Source organism: Nyctereutes procyonoides, unplaced genomic scaffold (genome assembly GCF_905146905.1).
Source record: "Nyctereutes procyonoides isolate TBG_1078 unplaced genomic scaffold, NYPRO_anot_genome, whole genome shotgun sequence".
Lineage (NCBI taxonomy): Eukaryota > Metazoa > Chordata > Mammalia > Carnivora > Canidae > Nyctereutes > Nyctereutes procyonoides.
In genome coordinates this window covers 29258250-29279058 of record NW_026575120.1, presented here as the reverse complement: position 1 = coordinate 29279058, position 20809 = coordinate 29258250, and the positions used below count along the sequence as shown (strand labels likewise).

At 42.5% G+C, this 20809-nt stretch overlaps 1 protein-coding gene across 1 annotated transcript in view; it reads right to left on the bottom strand.

The window, feature by feature from the left end:
* Window positions 1-227: 227 nt before the first annotated feature.
* DGKI (diacylglycerol kinase iota) overlaps window positions 228-20809 on the bottom strand; it is a 420356-nt gene continuing 399774 nt past the window's right edge. The window contains 4 exon segments of the mRNA XM_055335472.1: window positions 228-1392; window positions 5398-5497; window positions 7108-7144; window positions 17456-17576. Coding sequence (XP_055191447.1) covers window positions 1276-1392; window positions 5398-5497; window positions 7108-7144; window positions 17456-17576 — 375 coding nt within the window. The 3' untranslated portion in view covers window positions 228-1275.

Sequence of the window (20809 nt, the reverse complement as noted above, 5' to 3'; positions counted from 1 at the left end):
TTCGGGTATGACCTTGGGACCTGACAAGTAAAAGGTGAGGCATCCATCAGAAAGATCCAGCCATCCTGGAAATCTGGCAGTGGAACTCATAAAACAAGGCTTTGTCCTTGGGACAAGGCTTACTTGGGGTGATGAGAACCAAAAACTTAGAAAGAGAACCTAAAATGGGCCCCCTCTCACCACAGTAACCCAAGAGTCTATACTTATTAGTTTCTGTGCAACATGCCAGTGACTGTTTTCTTGCGTAAGTGAGTTATTTTGACAGATGCTGCTACTTTTGCATTGGCTGTTTTATTTCAAGTCAATTAGCCTGCTTTCTATTATCACTCAAGAAAGTCTAGAAGTAGAGGCTGTCACAGTGCTCCATTTCCTGTAATCGCAGTCCCCACACATGGTTTTCTGCTCAGCAACTTCAACTGCACTTAAAATCCAGTGGTTCTGCAAACTGGCCGTGGGCCTTTGTTGAACCCTTTGCTCGTCTCTATTGCAGCAAAAGGCAAAGATGGCTACACGTAGGCAGTATGGGGCTGTGCAAACAGCCCAAGCTGAACCAGTCTTTCATGGCTATCAGCAACAGCCCCGCGGCCAGGGCCGGCCCCTGAATGCCCTCCCATGCCACCTTACCAAACCTCAGATATATAGCGCACAAATTGACATCATCCATGTGGCACGTCCCAGCTCCTACATAATGACAAGGGATTGGAGAGGGAGGGGAAACATGCAAAAGGTCACTAATCATCTTGGTATATTTTGTCTTGGAAATGGAAGCAGCTTTACAGTTGTGTTTCTGCAGGACATCCAGAGGGTTTTCATAGACTTTCTGACAGTCTTGTGATCTTCAAAGACTGAACATAAAGAAAGCAGATCATATTTTTTGAATGATGGGTAGTTACAGTAGAATTGTGTGGTACAGAGGACTCAGGAAATGCATTGGGGGAGGAGGGAGCGGTGCCATTTATACGAACATCCTTTGAATCTTGAAAATAAATTATACAGGTGAACACAGAAGTTCATGCTACTTGCTGGAAGCAATGAGGATCAAATTTTGTGGAATTGGGTATTCCACAAATCTCCAGGTATCCTGCCCCTTCCTCAGTAGGCTACCATGTTCTGTTGTACATCTTGGTAGCCCTTAACAACTGGTGGCATGGTATCAGATTCTTGCAGAGAGAGACAGATTTATGGATTCCATCAGCTTCTTCCAGGGGAGCTGCCCAATCGCCGGGAGGGCACAGGTGATACACTTGCGCAGGTTCTCTTTGTGATCTACCAGGGTCAAACAGCAGTTTCCAGGTCCTCATGGCCAATGATCTTATAGTTCTGGCAGCTTTCTAGGTAAGCAGCCAAATCTGGGTCTCCAGCTTGCTGTGCTCTGTCTTGAGGGGTCTTACCCTATAGGTAACAGTGGGAAGGAAGGAGACACAAATACTTGGAATGAGATTAAAAAAAAAAAGAGGTACAGAGGTATTCAAAGATTACTCACTAAAGGATTTTTCCATGCTTGTGGTTTTAAAGTCCACAAGACACTTTCAAATCTATTGTCACATTAAACATGTGAGTTAGGTAAGTTCAAGAGAAAGACATAATCACTTAACAGGTGGGGCTTAGATCCAAGGATACAGGAGTTCAGAGTAACTGAGTCCACAGCAGGAAACAGTGTGGTAAAGTGAGTTTTGAACCCAGATTCTTTCCAGGAGAAGAGGAATAGAAATCACTGAATAAAAAAGTAGGAAGTTGGCATACGGACTTCTGATGCTGGACTCTTCCTATTATCCTAAACTCTGGGAGGCAGCAAGCAGAAAATGAGAGGACCAGATGGTTGTAAATGATCTAAAGATGTTTCTTTGCTGATTTCAAAGTCTTCAGTTAAATTCTCCAAATTCAGAACCATCTCATCTCTCCAAAAAGTGCTTTAATTTCTGACTATAAAAGTGATGGATGTTGATTAAATAAACAGGGAAAAGCACAAAAGCATAAGGAAGAAAATAAAAATCGCCAATAATTCCTACACTACACTAAGATAACTGCTGTTAACCTTCCACGGAGTAGCTATTTTGTCTTTTTCTATAGTTCTACACATAACTATTTTTTGTAAAAATGAAACCATACTATGGGGCACCTGGACGGCTCAGTCAGTTAAGTAGTCTGACTTTTGATTTCAGCTCAGGTCATGATCACAGGGTCATGAAATCAATCCCCGCATCAGGCTCCATGCTAAGTGTGGAGTCTGCTTAAGATTCTCTCTCTCCCTCTCCCCCTGCCCCTCCCCTGCTTGTGCTCTCTCTCTCAAAAAAAAAAAAAAAGTTAAAAAAACATACTCTGTTTACATACTGTTATATAACACACTTTTTCACTTACTATATCAAATATATCACAAATATCAAATATATGACTTTTATGTCATTCAATGTTCTTCTACATCATCTTAAATGATCATATCATTTCTTGCAGACTGCCATAAGGCCGTATGTATATTTATACACACACATGATATTTTTGGAAGAAGGTCAATGAAGAGAATTCAGTAGTAGAAGGAAGGAAGGTCTTCATTCTTTTGAATGCATATAGATATAACTTAACACTCCTTGAAACTTTTAATTTTTGTTCTATGATAAAGATACAGGTAAAACTATTTTAAAAAGTGATATTAAAAAATTAAAAAATAAAAAATAAAAGTGATATTAAGTTAAAAAAGGTGGAAGCATGGTCATTGTACCAAAGAAACAGCTCCAAGTATAAATGCACACAAGTATTACAAAAATGATTGAAGGCTTCTCAGCTTCCATTTAAGTCACTGCAATGGAGAGTATCAAGCTCAATTAAGCCTGCTTCCACTAGCCTACAAAGATACGTGGGGAGAGGATGAAAGGAAAGTAACAGGGGCTCTTGATTCTTTCTAAAATTTTACTTATACATACTTTGCTGGGATTTAATATTTAATCACTAGCTTAAAGCTCTTTTAATATTTTTTCCAACTTATTTACAGTATAAATAGACTTATACGGGTCTTCAATATTATTAATGAGGTTGGAATTACTAGCTTCCAAGTATTCAGAAAGGGAGACTGGGGTGGCTCTTGAGTTGATACTAAAGAAACTGTTTTCTAGCAGGAGAAATTGTCAAGATACTACTTCTCACAAAAAAAAAAAAAAAAAAAATATATATATATATATATATATATATATATATATATATATATATATAAATGAAAAGATCCAGTTATAATTATCATGTTCTGCTTTAACCTAGCATAAAATTCCAAAATAGAAAAAATTAACAGATCTCCCAAAAGGATAAAGCATGTCATACAGTGAGACCTCTAGAACACAATGTTGGGTGAAAATAAGCTTTCTACTAACAGTATGAATAGTATGACTTCACCGGCTTAAAAAAAAAAAAAAATGAGGGAGAAAAACAGGTATACCTACATGTGAAGAGAGATCATTAAACTTTTAATAGTACATAGGTCTAGGGTGTGAGATTTCTAGTGATTTTTATCCTTTTACATATTCTTTGCATTGCTAGAGTTTTTTTTTTTTTTTGGCTAGAGTTTTTTATATAAGAACGCCCTATATTTATAATCATAAATATAATGAAACTGTGTTTTGAAAAAAAGCAGGCACACACATAACACCAAAAAGGAAGCAATCTCAAGGAATGTCCAGCCTATTTATCTGATTTAGAAACTTCAAAGATAAAAAAGAGCAATCTGCCCCTGAGCCGGGTCTCCAGACTAGTCTTTTGTTTGTCTCTTTCACGTTGCTCCTCCTTTTCTTTTTATTTTCTGAGTTGAGTGTAGGAGTAGCCCTTTGTGTGTAAATAGGCAATTGCCACGCTGTTGTGTGGTTGGCCCCAGCAAAGGCAACCCTACCTGAAATCGTGCCCCCCCCCCCTTTCCCGCCTACATGGTTTGTGTTTCTCAATCAATTTTTACAGTTCAACAGTCTTCCCTTTTTTAGGGTCAACCCAGGGTGGTTTCTCAGAGCTCATCAGGCTCCTCTGCGGCTCTGTCTTCTGTAGACGCTGTCTCCCCACCCCCACCCCCTTCTCCTGGGCTGCGGCTCCAGCTACACCACCTGCTCAGCTCCAGCTTTCTGCCCTTCCCTTGGTGCTCTCAGTAAATGAATGACTTGCGGTGTACCTTGACCTCAGGTCTCCTGAACCGAGTTTCTCCTGACGCCTTACCTCTCTACCTGTTGGCATTTTTCTGGTCAAGGCATTTTAGTGGGTCATTTTTATATGTCCCACTATCAGTTTCTGGCCTCCCTGCCCCCTCCTTTTTTTTTTTAATTTTATTTTTTATTATTATTATTTTTTTATTTATGATAGTCACAGAGAGAGAGAGAGAGGCAGAGACACAGGCAGAGGGAGAAGCAGGCTCCATGCACCGGGAGCCTGACGTGGGATTCGATCCCGGGTCTCCAGGATCGCGCCCTGGGCCAAAGGCAGGCACCAAACCGCTGGGCCACCCAGGGATCCCTCCCTGCCCCCTCCTTAAGACGTTAACATACTTTAAATCCAGATTTACATGCCTTTAGCTGCAGGGTAACCAACCACACGAAGCCATAGGTACCGCTGTAAGGCAAAAACATTATACAAACCATAGGAAAAAAACACGACTTGGTTACTTTGTTACCATACTTCATCCTGTTGGATCCAGTGGGGTATTCCATCACCAAATGAGAAGGGATCTGCTCAAACAACACTGGGCTGGGTGTCAAGAGAACTGGATTTGGATTTGGGCTCACCTATGGTCTCAGGGCATAGAACTTTCTTTTGGTTTCAGTTCTTGCACTGATAAGAGCAATTCCCACCCTAACTTCAGGGGTTAGATTTTAGGAAAAAAGTATAAGAAAATAAATAGGAAGAAACTTTTAAAAATAGAAAGCCAACACAAATGTGCCAGATTTAAGATTGCAACCCTCTTGAAGTCAGGGCTGACCATCCTGACGGTGATTACCAATCACCTGGGCACCTGTACATGGGGCCATCATAAATCATAGATTTTTAAGCTACCCTAGGTAAAGTAGCTGAAGGAGATAGTCCAAAGAGGCTCTCAGTAGCAGGACAACGTCTTTCGCCCCTCTCCTCAGGCTTTGGAACCTCATGTCCCCGGGCCTTGGCTGCTGGCCTTCAGCAAGACGACCCCAAAATCCCAAGGCCAGGACATTCAGAACTTTATAAAGTCCCATAGGCAAGCACACACCCTTCCCTTTGTGCTTATACATTTAAACTACAGTTTCTCTAAATGAAGCACTTTATTTTTTCCTCCTTTTTCCAAAGCCCCAGGCACTTCCATAAGCAAGAAAGGGCGCCTTTGCTATGCGCACAAGTGAAGGCAACAGTGCCGGTGATCCTGCCCAGCGGGAGGATGTTTGCACTCACTCATCAAGTTACCTTGGAGTCCGTCTTTCTCAGAGATGCTCCCGCATCCACCAGAAGCTGGCACACAGCCCGGTTCCGCTGGCAGGCAGCCTTGTGCAGTGCGGTCTCACCCCTAAATCAAAGAGGAAATGGGAAACCACCCATAAAGGGACTGGGGATGGGGGTGGGGGTAGAGGCAGCAGGGAGGGGGTGAGGGTAGCTTCCCATCCCTGCTGCTGAGGCTCTGTGCTCCTGCGCCTCCTTGCACTCCTTGCACAGCTGAGACCATGGCTGGGGGGCACATTCTGGGGAGGTGGATGAGGGGGTGTCTAAACATGCCTTCAGTTAGTCATCAACGAACCATAATTTCTGATTCCAGTCTCTTTCCTCCACAGTGTTAACTAGGCTGAGCGACTTGTTTTCACCCATAACCTCTGGTTTAGGTCATACTGAATGGCACTATTCAACAGACGGATGTGTATAGACGCATCTGAGCACCGTCAAACAATTTTCTCTGTGGATGCATCTGGGCAGAACATGGGGGAACCAGATAAAGCACACACGGGGCAGTGATGGAAAACCACCATCCCTTCAGATACTTCCCACTATGCTTGGCAGACCACCATTGTGCCCTTGGTAGAGTATCTCGGGGGATTCAACTTCGAAGGACCAGGTCAACACAAGCTGCCCTACCTACTGATTTCATGTGAATGGTGGGTGGGAGGATGTGGGGAGCCATACAGGACATCTGGGAGAGTTGGGAACATGAGCTCTCCCATGTTGGCCATAGGCCCAAGGCCAGCCTCTCGGTGTAGGAAGAGAGCAAAGCCGAGTAGCTATTTCCACCCCTCTAACAGGCAGCATAGGGGAGGCGACATTTCCATTCAGGTAAGTGTTCACCTTGCCATTAGGATGTGGTATGTGGACAAACTCTATGGCACAAAGGAGTGTTTCCTCCATGTCCAGGAAGTCATAAGTATGGAACTATACCCTTCCCACTCATCTGCCATTCTATTCATTCCTACTTTTCCTCCTCCAGACCTACTTAGCTGCTCCCCTTCCTTTATCTCTCTTCAAATTTCTTTGAAGTTTTATAGTGCTTCTATGGGGCTTTCAGGGTTAGATGTTTAGCCTTTCTTTGTTCCTACTTGGGGAGTAGTAGCTATCTGACTGCCCTAGGATTGGAAAAGTTGAAAACAAACATTATCAGTTTGGGGACCACACCAGAGAGGAGGACTTTCTCAACTGGAGTCTTTCATTTGGACCACAGAACATAAAAATGATCGGAATGACTATATTCTTAATTCTCCAGTGGTTGTATAGAACTTGCTCCATTCTAGAGCCAGGAGAGGGGTTTCATTGCTAACAAAGGATGCCATAGGGCATTAGGATTTAATTTTCTCACAAACCCCAGTTGAGAAAGAGTAAATAAAAAAGGTGAATGTACTTATTTAGAGTTCTCAGTAGTCCAAGAGGCACCAGTGCAGAACTCCCTTGCCTGTAGGAAGCTCTAAATGATGAAGAGCAATGGCTGTGCATGTTAATCATTATGATTCCTGTCATTAATTTTTATTGTGTAATTTTTGATTTAGATTAGCCCTGCACAGTTGTAAATACAATTGAAAGTGAAGTTCTTATCACTGACATTTAAATTATCTATTACATGCTCTATAGACTACATTCTTCTCCTAGATATGTACTAAAGAAAATAATCTAGACTATGTGACAAGAGGCAATACTCACGTTTCACTGTCTGCCATATCCAATAACTCAGAAGGTCCTAAATAAGGGGAAAGCAAGATGCCCATCAAAACTAAGTTAAAAAACTAACCATTTAACAAAAAATTATAGTCACAGAATTAAAATACCTTGGAAAGCTGAAAAAGGAGTCATTTGCTGATAGGGAAAAGAAAGGATTTCTCTGCCCCCCACTCACCAACCACCACCAGCCCATATGCGTGGAATGATATAGCCCATACCTTTAAAGCAACCTTCAATCAAGTAGAAGAAATAAAATTAACTGGAATAGAATAAGTGATAAATAGCTAAGTGGTTACCTTGGAGAAATGGGACACTTCAGTAGGCTTTAAGGATTGTTTATAACTCCCCAGTGGCAGGTTGAGATGGGGTTTTATATAGTATAATTTTAAAGCTACAAGATACCACAGATATAATCCCGTCTAATTTCTGTATTTTAGAAACAGAGAAAAATTACATTTTTCATAAAATTTCCCTTCTAAGATCTGGAAGGAATGTCATGCATAAACACCAAATGATTATAGATGCTTCCTTAGGAAGTGACATGTTTGGAGAGTTTTTGCACTGACAACATTCTATTTGATCACCAATTAATTAATTCAATCTGCAAACAATCCTTGGAATGATCACCTTTCCACCTTCTTCACCACTGCTTCCCTTCCCAACCCTTCTATACTCTAATTGGTCTGCAGGTATCAGCTGAGACACAATTTCCATAAAGCCCTCCACAACCCTCCCTCCAAATACTGCATCCAATGTTCCATCTATGTGCCCCTCACTTTGTGCCGTAACCCTATGTCATAAAATTGGGAAGGTAATATATATAATTTATTATCCAAATTGAGATTGTCCCAGATAGGTGGGAATAGGTAATCATTTTAACAATCATGACATTTAAACCATAAAAAAACCACTAGTCTCTCTCCACAACTAGATTCTAGTAAACCCCTCGAAGCTGTGGCCTATGCCTTGTCCACCACTCCGTCCTTCCTTGGTACCTGACATAGAGCCTGGTACCAAGCAGATGCTTAAATGTTTTGTTGAATTAATGAATAAATGTGCTTAGATGCACCAAACACAGTTCTAGGTATTGAGCATTTTAGTCTTTAGAAATATAATCCTGTTGATCTGGTCGCTATATTGTTGAATATCATTATCGTTGAAAATTTGCTTATATGATTGCTTATTACATAAAAAGAAGGGAAGAGGTTAGAACTCCCTGACCATGAAAGTCACAGGCCAAGAAGGATTTTCACAATCCTCATGGTCATCCAAGAGCTGCCTCCTCTTTCACATCTACAGCCACGTAGGTCCTGTGAATCTTCCTTTGTACCTCCTGCCCTATTCACCTCTTCTCTTTCTCCTGTTTGATAAATAGGCTTCCTAATTGGTCTCTGCCTATGGCATAATTAGCATGCAGAAACAGTTACTAAGAAAAATGAAAAGTTCTCTTATCATTCAGATTTCTAGGTTTCTAATTCAACACATTGCTTGCTCCCAAGTATTTAAACATGAAAGTTGGCAGTCTTTCACCTGGAACTACCCTTTCTCAATTGTTCCAGGTTCCATTTTTTTCATATTACCTAAACTGGTAACTGTGCCATCATCCCCCTCTCTCAGCCCCTCTCAACTCACAGAGCTTGTTCCCACCACTCTCCCAATCCAGAACAGCCTTCCCTTTTCTAGCCACATACCTAAATCTTACTCATTCCATAAAGCCCAGTCTGTGACAAGGTCTTCTGAAAAGACCAGCTTTGACAGAAAGAATCTATCTTTGAACTCCTGTAACATTGACTTGGCTCCACTCTTGTACTATGTATTTGCTTTTCAGTCATATGACTTCTCTTCCTAAATGAATTATTCTAAATCCCTGCCATGTAAGAATATTTATTATTTTTCATTTATTATTTTTCTAGCACTATCCTACATGAAAGATTCAACAAAGACTTCATTCATTTATTTTTGTTCCTCAGTCTTGGCGTTCTGAGGAAACAGGAACAATAATTCGCACCACACACACCCAGAGAAGTGCAAGGCAGTATAGTGCAGTGATGGGGTCTAGAGACGAACCTGCTTGCTTCAAAATTCTGGCTCTACCTGCCACTTACTGCATCTCGGGCAAGTTCATTTAATCTCTCAGTTCCTAATCTCTCAGCCACATTCATAACGAAAGACTGATATCTCTCTCACAGAATTGTTGTGAGATTTCACAAACTAATATAAGTTGTGTGCTTAAAATGGGAGCTGGCAAGATACAGGCAATGTCTGAAGTCTAGATATGAAGTGTCCTACTTTCTGACATAATCCAGCAGGTTACACTAAGTGGAGATGTGAAGCATCTGTGGAGGAAGGAAATATACCAGGATCTGCATTTACCTCCATTTACTTCTGAAGCCACTTGTTGACTCAAATTCAATGTCCTGAGAACCAGTAACTCCAGACCCCCTCAACCACTAGCAGGGCATTCTCCACAAGGTCAGGAATAAGAAGGCTTACAGGGTCCTATGGTCCTCACAGAAAGTGCCTGCCACCTTCAGAGAACCTTTGGAGCCATTCATCTGGAAAGGAATTCCATGAATAGGAGCAACCCAGCCCCATGGGCAGGAGCTCTGTTCCCACCATTCACTGCTAAGTGCATGCCTATTCAGGCACCAGAAGCCTCAAGCCCTTTCTCCCTTGGCCCATTGACTCCAGAGGCCACACTACCACGTAAGTGAGAGGCTGTGGAACCAGCTAAATCTGAGCTAAAATGGCAATTGTTGGACACTCTGAAAGCGAGGACAAGGAAGAGAAGGGACACTGCTCCTCGAATTTCTTAAAGAATCACCATAAATGCAGCCAACCCAGGATAATTGCAGAGCTGATTATCCAGCATATGAGTCAGGCATGCCTATAGCTGCTTATCACACCCCCCTTCTCTCCTTTTCATCCTTGGCAGCTGGCAGAGGTGAGAGGGAGAGGTGCTGCTCCTAAAATGAGATACTTTTGCTCTTAATTAAAATCTAACGAAACTCCAATTACAGGTTTCAGGAATGGAATGGGCCCCGGAATGATGGACTTAATTAACCCAAACTTTCCTCCTCTTCCCATCAATACATAATAATCACAAAGGAGCAGAACATTTTGAACAGCGTCAGGCAAATCGCCAAAGAGCGAAGGGAGGCAGCAAACTGATGAGAGGCGGGAGTAGGGAGCTATTTTTAATAGTACGGCTACATTTTCTAATAATGTTTTAACCTGCTTTAAAATAACTGTGTTTGCATAATGCTAGCAAGAAGGGGGATGCAGAGGAGGAAATAAGCAGAGGTCGGTGGGGGAGGGGCAGCCTCTGAACAGGCTGGAGTTTCCCTCGCTGTGTGTGCTTCCAATGACCTGCTGGGAGCCCCTTGGGTTGTATATTGTGCTGGTGAGTGATGCCCTGCACAGGTTAGCAGCATTGGTGTAAGATTCAGAGAAGAGGACATGGCCAGAGAAACAAAAAATGATCTACACAGACCTCAAAAATTCTGTTCAAAAGAAAAAGTACTTTTAAAAATGGCATCTATGACTTTTGGAAAGTTAATTTGAGTGTCACTGATAAGAGAGAGCACTGATAAGAGACACAAGAAGGAAAAGATGATGGAATTCTTTCAATTTATGTCAATGGTGAACATTTGGACCTAGGGCTTCCTGTGTATGTTAGGTATACGTATGGTCTGATTGTGGAGATCATGCCATCTGCCCTGGGGAAGTCGAAGGAATACTATGAACATGTTAGCAGTGAACTCACAATAATTCCCTGAATATAAAAGGAAGTCTCGGTTCTCTGTCCCTCCTAGAGTTTACTACAATGTCCACACCCAATCTTACAAGTGACCTGCGCCGGAAAACAACTATTAAATCCCAATTGAAGGCACACGTGTGTTCATGTTTGTCCATGAAACTTTCGGGGGCAGATGAGCCATTGCTGCCCCTCCATAGCTCTGCACCAGTTGTCCCTGGAACCCTGCAGACAACACTTATATTGAATGATCCTGCACTGTGGCTCTTTATCCATGTTTCATTGCCCTTGCTGGGGTTTTAGAAATATGGAGGGCAGAGACCATATACTACGTACGTGTCTTGGCAAGGAACCTAACTTCACTATGCTTCAGCTGTCATCACCTCTCAGATGGAGATAAGAGAACTCACGTATGTAGGGCTGTTTTATGAATTAAACACATTAATACATACAAAGCATTTAGTCAGCAGTGGCTATTACTATAATATTTTTTCTCAAAAGTTCATGGGACAGAATTCATTTCTTTAATGAATGAATGAAGACATTTAAAAATCAATGTGGACCCCAGCCAGTATCATAACTTTTCTCAGAGAAAGATCCATAAATGTCACATGGATTCAAGAGACTGCTACATAGAAAACGGCCTGAAAAATAAGGGGGGAAAATGTTTGAAGAGGGTATACACCTCAGAATAGAGGTGAAAGCCAGGGAGTGTGAAAGGAAGCAAAACTTCACAAATCTCCCCCCTTGAGAAACAGTGTGGCCAAGTAGTCAAGCCTTCCAAACTGGAAGTTTGCGGCTCGGTGCTCATTCCACTGGCTCTTCCACTGGACATCCCAGCCTCTTGTGAGCACAACCCTATCATCGATTTTGTCCTTGCATTATATATGATGTGTCTTTTGTCACGTGCATCCTGTAGTTTGCTTCCCACACCAAGGCATCCAAATCCCCTTTGCTATTCCTTCCACCTCTCCATGGCCTCTCTCTCCCCAGACCTCATTTCCCATTAGTCTCCCTGACGCTGCCAGCAGACCATTCCAAATCCTCCTCTGCTCCAGGACAAAAGCTGCACAGATGTGGGGAGAGTTGGCTCTGGGAACTCTAACAGCACCGTCATCCTGTCCCAGCGGGATGGTGGTCGTTTCTCTCGGGGACCAGAGGCAGAAAAAAGGGGGGTAAAAAAAAAGAAAGACTAGAGACAGAAAAAGAGAGAAGGCAAAATAAGCCATTGAAATCAAAAAGGAAATGCATGAGTGAGATTTCTATCGGGACCCACGGTAGGGGGGCAAAGGGGTGGGAGTGAGGAGAATAAAAACAAAGGAGCAAAATGTGCGGGGTGGTAAAAGACTAAAACAACACAAAAGTGCCTCTCGGAGGGGTATGAGGAGGGAGGAGGGAGTGAGTAGAATATATGGTTGAAAGGAGCTGAAAAGCAGGAACCTCTGGGGGACCCTGGCTGGGACCCCTCGGCGTCCTTCCCTCTCCACCGTGTCCCCATGGAATTTTAGCTCTCTTCCCCCTCCATTCTCCCTGCAACCCTCCAAATGCCCCCAATTCCAGTTTTGCATAAAGGAAAACAGCAGGTTGTATGTTTGAGAGAAAGTCCCAAAGAAGATGCGGGACAGAAAAAAAATGCAAGCCTCCTGTGGCTTTTCAGAGTGTACCCCATACCCCTGCCCTTCGCCCCCCAGCCTGGCTTTCAAAGAGTGCTTAGAAGAGAAATGCATTGCTGAATGTAGTGTCTGGGAGAACAAGTAATGTCTCAGGCTCCTGTTGGGGGTAGGCAGGGTAGGGGGGTTGCCCTCCTGACTGTGGACCACTGCTCACCATAAACAACCAGTGAGGAGAGAGGCCAAGGAGGGGAGAGAGAGGCTCCCACCTGAGCAAGGATGCGAGAAGCAAACAAGCCAGCTCCCTCTCAGGCACCTTGGAGAGAGCCCACCAATTTCTGGGGAACCCTGGTCAGGACGGCATCTTTACAGTCAGGTCTATGAACAAGTTTTATGATTTATATCATATGAAGCCCCAGGAAAGACTTAAACCAAATTTAAAAAAAATAAACTAAAACTTCAAAAGATTTGCAGCATTCGAAATTGGAAGGAATGTCCCTCTCCATCTTTGGCACAGTGCAAAATTTTAATAATTTTCTATTTCCACGAATTCATGTTGATCAGACCTGTCGACCACAAATCTGATGCTGGTTTATAAATATGTTGCCACGGTCTGATGTACATCCTGACTCCCAGTCTCACTGAGGCCTCTTGGAAAAGGCTATTTTCCTTGTCAGACCAAGGGGATTCCATCACGTGAAATTAGGAGGGATGATTTCACTGAGCAGGGGTTGCATTAAAAGGATTGCTACAGAGCAGAGAAAGGGTCATGTTTCCCATGTGCTTGTCCCTGCCTTCAAAAACACTACAATTTACAGGGTTTCCTATAATTTAAAAAAGAGAATTTTTTTTTTTTTTTTTACAAAAGTAGTTTACAATCTCAACATGCACAGGCTAATAGAAATTGTTATCAGCGACTAAAGATGTTAAAACAAACAACAATAATAAAAACAGGTAAGCAGATGCACTTAGCTCTTGGGGAAGCTGCTGACTTAGGCTGGCTACGTCAAAAGACTTACCTGCATATACCTAAATATGTCGGAATAGTGGGGTCTACGTTAAGGCTAAAATTGACAGGGCCTATCAGGTTGATAAATGCTAATTTCAATAAAAACATCAACTGCAATTCAGTTTCCATTATTTGACTCTAGTGCTGAAAGGTTAAAAATCGCCATCCCTCAAAACTGCAGTGATTCTTGGACTGGAGAGCATAATAAGATTTTATTTTCAAACAGAAAGATGGAGCGTGCCTCATAACTCCAGTCTCTCCTCCAGGTATGAGAGATTCTGATGAGGTGGGGCGGGAATCAGATGCCTCCCGTGACCATGGGAACTACATGCCTGTGAGGGAAGCAGAGGTGAGTATTTCTCTCATTATCATAAATATGACAGTAACTAATTTATAAAATCTAATCCCCACAGAAAGCTGGAAAAATAAACACCCTCCTCGCCCCAAATTAACAGATTGCTTTGTGTCCTTGGTTTTGATAGAGAGCTATATTGTGTGATTCACCTTTGCCAGAGATGCTGGAGATGGAAGAGAAATGAGTTTAGCATTGGAACATCAGGCTTTGGTTACAGCACTAAGAGACTAACAAACCAGCTTGATTTCATGCCAGGCAAAGTATGGGTGCACCAGTCCATAGGGGGTGGGGGGCAGCTGTTAGAAACTGCAAGCCTGTAGAGGCACTATTATTTAGGGCAATGGAAAGAGTAGTGGGGAGATGAAGAATCTATGGCTTTATTTTTTTATTATTATTTTTTTAAATCTATGATTTTAGACTCACGTTATCTCATGCCTCATCATCACTCATACCCCTGGGACATGCAACTGAGGAGAGGCATTGTGGTTTTGTTTTTAGTATAAGTATGTCCCAAATATTGCATGGGTCATACTTATGCTTAAAAAGGGGGAAACTGGTGTTTTTGCAGAAGCTGCAAATTAAAAGAATTATTGTTGCTAATCAACCTTAGGACCCAGAACCAAAGGAAAATGTAGAAGCTGAGGTCCAGGGGATTTCCAGGTGAGACAGTAGTTCAGGATATGGAGAAAGTAAGTTCATCATTTTCAACTGAAGAAAACAGAGAGTAAGGGAGAGCGGTAGGGTAAATCTGGCCACAGACTATTTGCAGCTCCTTTCATGGGTTGGTGGGGGCCATTTTGCCCTCCCTTGCATTAGGGGTAACTCTGTGACCTATTTCAGCTAACAGAATGCTACAGAAATAATGCAGAACTTTCCAGCCTGGCCTCAAGGACATCTGGAAGCTTCTATCCTCACTTTCCTGGAACCCTAGGACTATCATGCTGTGAAGAAGCCTGGGATAAAAGAACAGGTAGAGAGAGAGGCTCAGGTGTGCTGGCCATTCCAGCCATCTTAGCTGAGACCCCCAAATATGTGGGGGAGTCTGTCTTCAATACAGACTCAATTACAGTTGCAGCTCCCTACAGCCTCATGAGTGAGATCAAATGAGACCAATAGGTAACTGATACAGAGAGGTTTTCAGAACTATGGGTGTATGTGGGGGCAGGGGAAGATGCTAGCTCTTCAGGAGAGGTAAAAGAGAAAGAGAGAGAGAGAGATCCTAAATTGCATTAGCACTCAAAAAGATGGCCAGTGTCTCACCTAACTCGAGAGAGGATCTGTGGGTATTGAACCACTTAAAGTATGCCAGCAAGCATTCAATCTCATTGGGTAAAGGACAAACTAGGAAGAAGTGATTGAGAAGGGTCAAGAAGATAGCAATCAGGAGTACTTTAACTGGAGCTAAAGAGGAATAAACTGACAACATGTATAGCTAAAGCTCATCTCCATTTTGTATGGTAGAAATCCTGAGATCTTTCTTTCTTTCTTTAAGATTTTATTTATTGATTTGAGAGAGAGCAAGAGACAGAGACAGAGCACAGGCAGGGGGAGGAGGCAGAGAGGGAGAGAGAAGCAGACTTCCTGCTGAGCAGGGAGCCTGACGATGATGACAATGACCACGACTTCATCCTCTATTCTAGGACTCTGGGATCGTGACTTGAGCCAAAGGCAGCTACTTAATCAACTGAGCCACCCAGGTGCCCTGAGATCTATTCAGTTAAGAGAAAAATAATCATAAAAGCTCTGTGACTGTATGTGTTGTCTCTGGGACTATTTTCTAACATTTGGTTTTACCTCTCACCAGCTTTTGGAGAAGTCACTGTGGGAAAGAGAAAATACCTATGCTTTTTTTTTTTTTTTTTTTCATGAAGGAGGTAAGCAGAACTTATGCCACTATTGCTAAGTCTTGCCCCCCTTCCCCAAGTGCTTTTATTGCAGTGGGTAGAATGGGCAGGGGAATGGGAGATGAAAAGATGCATACCCCAGACACAGCACCAAGAATACAGCTTACCACCTAGGCTTTCCAGGGTAGACAGACTTGGAACTGTCCAGCCCAGCCTACAAGGGGGAAAGAAATGGTCAAATGATCACTAGCCTGCTTTAACACGCTTTCCTTTCCTTAAACCATTCTTTCCCTCGTAACTCCGGCCAAGGGTTTAAGCAAAGTCATCGCAGGGGGAAGGAACTGAAGTCAAAGCAAGGTGAGTCAAGTGTAACTGACAGTCTAATATCTACCTTACAAGGTCTTTGTAAGGATTAAATGATAGGATGTTTAGTATAAGCATCTGAAGTATAATAAGTGTGTGACAAATGGTAGCTGTGTTTTCTACCTGCGGCTTTACAATAGGACTTAAAACATCTATAAAGAAGTGTTTTCAATTTAATTCTGCATATGATTATATATTTTTTAGCCTCCAACTGCCTGAAAATAGTGACTGTATTGTGTGTGTAGTTTGTGTGTGTGTGTGTACACTGGTCTATAATAGGTCGTTACTGTTGGGCACTCTACAAATACTTGTTGAATGACTAAAAGACACATTTGTGGAACTGAATAAAAAGAGGAGCAGGGCACCTGGGTGGCTCAGTTGGTTAAACGTCTGACTCTTTATTTCAGCTCAGGTTATGATCTCAGGGTCGTGAGACTGAGCTCCACACTGGGCTCTGTGCTGAGGGTGGAGCCTGCTTATGATTCTCTCTCCCTCTCTCTCTACCCCTTCCTCCTCTGCTCATGCGTGCATGCTCTCTCTCTTTCTCAAAAAAAGAAAAAAAAAGCGGAGCAAAAAAGAATGTACCTCTCTACTAATATGCTTACTGTTTACAGCCTGAATCTGGATTTCATAGCCTCACTGCTAGGGCTCATAGAGTATCTTCTAGAATCTCTGTATACCTGCATCTAGCAGAGCTAGAGGCTGCTCCAATCCTCCCCCCCTCAAAAAGAGCCAAGCCAGGCAGAGTTTTTCCTTTACTCCTGTTCTTAAATCCTAGAAACACTATAAACATGGGAAGTTGAAGGTATTGGTCAAGATTTGTTATCCATCCATGTGCTTATGCCTCTAAAGGGCCATGAGAGAATAATGCCACCATTGCATCTTCCATGTATGTGCTACTTCCAGCAAACATCTAAGTACAGAAGACATGAGAGTACCAGATGTTTTCAAAGAGAATGAACTATGGCTTAAACTGAAATGATGAATGACATTCAGACCAAAAATAAAAAGAGAGAAGCCAAAGAGCTAGAAAAATACAGGTTCATGTAATCCTCAGAATGCTCAGCGATGAACATGGATTTGGTACCTGGTCCCAACCAGGCAACGTAAAGCTCTTCCCCCAAACAATCCAGCATATTCTGTAAGGACGCATTTGTTCTTGTCTTTTTTACCAATCAGCTCAACAATATCCTGCAAAGACCTTGCTATGAAAATTATTTCTAGGAGTTGTTTGGTTCTGGTGAGGAACACTTCTGTCTGCCGCACATAAGCAAGGGGGTGTCGGCTGTAAATTGGGGAGCATTTCTACCGTTCTGAAGATAGCCTGAAGTCAACTTAGAAAATTCAGTGACTTCCTGGATAAGTGACCCTTGGTTTACTGTGCCTACTCACCGTGGTCCAGAATATATTTTACGATCTCCCCGTGGCCAGTTTTAGCTGCGTGGTGAAGGAGGGAGCAGTGGTCCGGCCCCTGGATCAGCAGACTGCCTCCATTTTTATAGCTTTCCATTAGCTGAAAAAGAGACATAGGAAAAGCAGCTCAAGCAGAGTCCAGAACCAGGGAAATAGTTAACCGGTGATAAAAAAAGAGTAATGTAGCAAACCACAAATGTTTCTGGCCTCAGAGGACACAGAAAAGTCAAAGAGATGAAGTAACGCTCCTGGTCTGTGTTAGCACTCAAGGAGATGGCCAGTGTCTCCTCTCACTCCAGAGAGGGTCTGCGGGCACCGAGCAGCCAAGCAAAACTGAAAATGTGCTGCCTTAGTTATTTCTTTTCTGTTTGATGTCTTTTTCTTTTCTGGGCACTGGTCTCTGTCCCAAGAGAGCAGCAAAGAGGGGAAAAAAAAATGCTTTCCTATGTTGGCTTGGCTTTCTCTTGAGTTAAATAGTAATTAAGGCTGGAGACAGGAATAGCTTGGTGTCTGGTAGCTAAGCTCCTTTCCTAGCCTAGGGTTTCTCTTCAAACTCTAATGAACCTAGCTACCAAATACAGAAGCTGCCTCCCATTTTCCCATGGGAGATGGTGGCACACGTGCATGCAGCATACACAAGCACACACATGTATGGCCTCTTTCTTCTCCAGCTCTGCAGCCCAGCCTGCACGCCTTCCATTAATCATCCAACCTATACCCAATCAGGCTAGAGACAACCCACGGGAGGAGAACCAGAAGGATTCAGAGAATGTTGCAGGAGAAACCTAAAACACCTGTATTACGAGAACAGACTGGAAAACCACCAACAGATTTTGCAGCCTGAGAATAATGTGGCAAAATGAGGATGCAGTCTCATTTCATGAAATACTGAACATTACAGAAAGTGGAAATGGGTCCCTGTTCTCCAAACTGTGGAACAGCAGAACAAAAAGAGTCTTTCTGGAACTTCTAAGAAGTAGTTTTAGGACAAAGAAGAATAAAGTAACCCAGCAGGTGCTAAGCAAAAGGAATGTATCTATCACCAAGAAGTTAGATCGCACATTATATTTAAAAAAAAGTAAACATCTCCTAAGGTCAAATAAAGTAAACATAGTTCACAATTTCACTCAGATCCAACCAGGGAACTGCCATGTGCCAGATGCCACTGGCCTCGAGAACTTGCAGTCTGTGGGGAGGACAGATGTCGAAGACAGAGATAGGAATGCAGAAGAACACAGGAGGCTATTAAAGAGTGAAAAAAAAAGGAGTCAGGGAAGACTTCCTTGAAAATAGTTCAAAAAAGAAGAGTTGAAAGGAAGTAAAGAACATATGGTGGCTTGTATCCCTCAACTACAGGACAGCAAGAGGTAGCTAATAGTAGTCCCTCCAAAATCTAAGCATTTCCGGTACTGGTCAATAACAATCTTACAATGACACTCCCTTTCTTTATAGGCAGACCCACAAAGGATTTGCGCTTGATGGACTAGCACAGACTCAGTCCATCAGGTGCTGGGATGTTGCCTTTCTGTGGGGTCTTTGGACAGTACAGACATTAAGTCAGTGCATAGGTATCTGACGCATCCCAGTTGCACAGAAGCCACTCCCAATACCCCTTGACACTGACTGCTTCCTGGGGTCTTCAGTTCTCTGCTGTCTGGTGTGTGCTCTCTCTCTTACAGACACACGCAATATTTAGTATTTATAATGCTTTCTGGGTGGGACAGAGAACCAGAAGAAGGAAGAAAAAAGGAAAGGAAAGGGGAAGAAAGACTTGGGAAGGAAAGAGAGAAAAAGGTGTAAGAAAAACTCTAAGTCACTATATTTCACCTCTCAATAAATAAACTTAATTTCTTTTTCAAAAAAAGATTTTATTTATTTACTTATTTGAGAGAGAGAAAGGGAGCACAGAGGGAGAAGCCAACTCCCCACTAAGCAGAGAGCCTGATGCAGGGGCTCCATCCAGGGACCCTGACATCATGAGCTGAGCTGAAGGCGTATGCTTGACTGACTGAGCCACCCAGGTGCTCCACTGTTTAGTCATTTCTTAGGCACTTAGGAAAATGATTATAACAGAGAATGTAATAAGATAACCAACTGAATATAGCAATTGCTCATATTTCAAATAATTCTCTATTAAGCACAAAAAAAAGTGTGGTTGTATACCCAGAGACCTGAAAATATGCTACTTAAATGAAAGGCACACACACAATGAAATAAAAAGACTCCAAATTTACAGCAGTTTGCAAAATTTTTTGACTTAGAAGCTCTGCAGAAGCAGGAATCCCATCGTAAGACTGCTCAAAGCGTCTAATACAAGGCCTTGTGGGGAGTACAAGATAATATGGGTTCAATCCACTGCTGGCTGGACAACAGCATCAAACTCCCAGGTACGCCGCTTGGGGAATACTTTTCTTTTGTGGGTAACAGTTCCTCGTAACATTCTTCTCTAGACACTGCCACAGGCACCATTTCTAGGATTATGGGTCTAAAGATGGCAGTTTATCAAGATGCTTGCAACCTTCTCGCCATTTGTTTCCTATTAGTAACCTGTTAACACTGCAGCACAGCGGTTTCTCAGTTTATTCAACAGATGTGCTTCAAAGGAAATTGCAAGCAAGGTCAGTGCTTCTCAGCTCTCTTGTAAGGGTTTTGATTTCCTGGTCTGCAAGCACCACACTCCACAGGCTCATGAGTAAGGCAAGAGCCTCTGCCTCTATGCAGTTGCCAATATTATAGAGCAGATCAATGCCAGTGCGGGTTATACGGGGATATACAGGCCGTCATGGGTCCCAACGCCTGAAAATGATGTGAGACCAAATATAGCTTTTAGGATACTCGTGGACTATACTATAGTTTATAACAAATATTTGCATCTCCACTACGTTTATTTAAAAAACACAGACTAACACCACTAGGTAGGATTTTATAGTCCCTTCTATATAATAAAAAGTCTTAAGAGCTTTACATGTATTGTTACATTTGATCCTCACAATAAAGGAAAGAGGCACCATTATTCAATTTTACAGCTGAAGAAACTGAGGCACAGGGAGAATTAAATGATTATACAAGGTCACACATACAGTGAACGGCAGAGCCAAGATCTGAAGCCAGGCATTCTGACTCCAGAATTTGCATTCCCTCTAGAGGCAGCAGTGACCACTTCCTTCCCTCCGAACTAAGAAAATATAAGCCTGAATTCAAGTATTCGAGGGAGACAGAGTGTGTTCTTTTGCTTACTTGTTATTCTCAACATACAAAACTGTAATAATGTTGGAAGCTGTAAGCTCTGGCCTGGGGAATGTATTTCTGGGTGTTGTCCAGATAATTCTTACA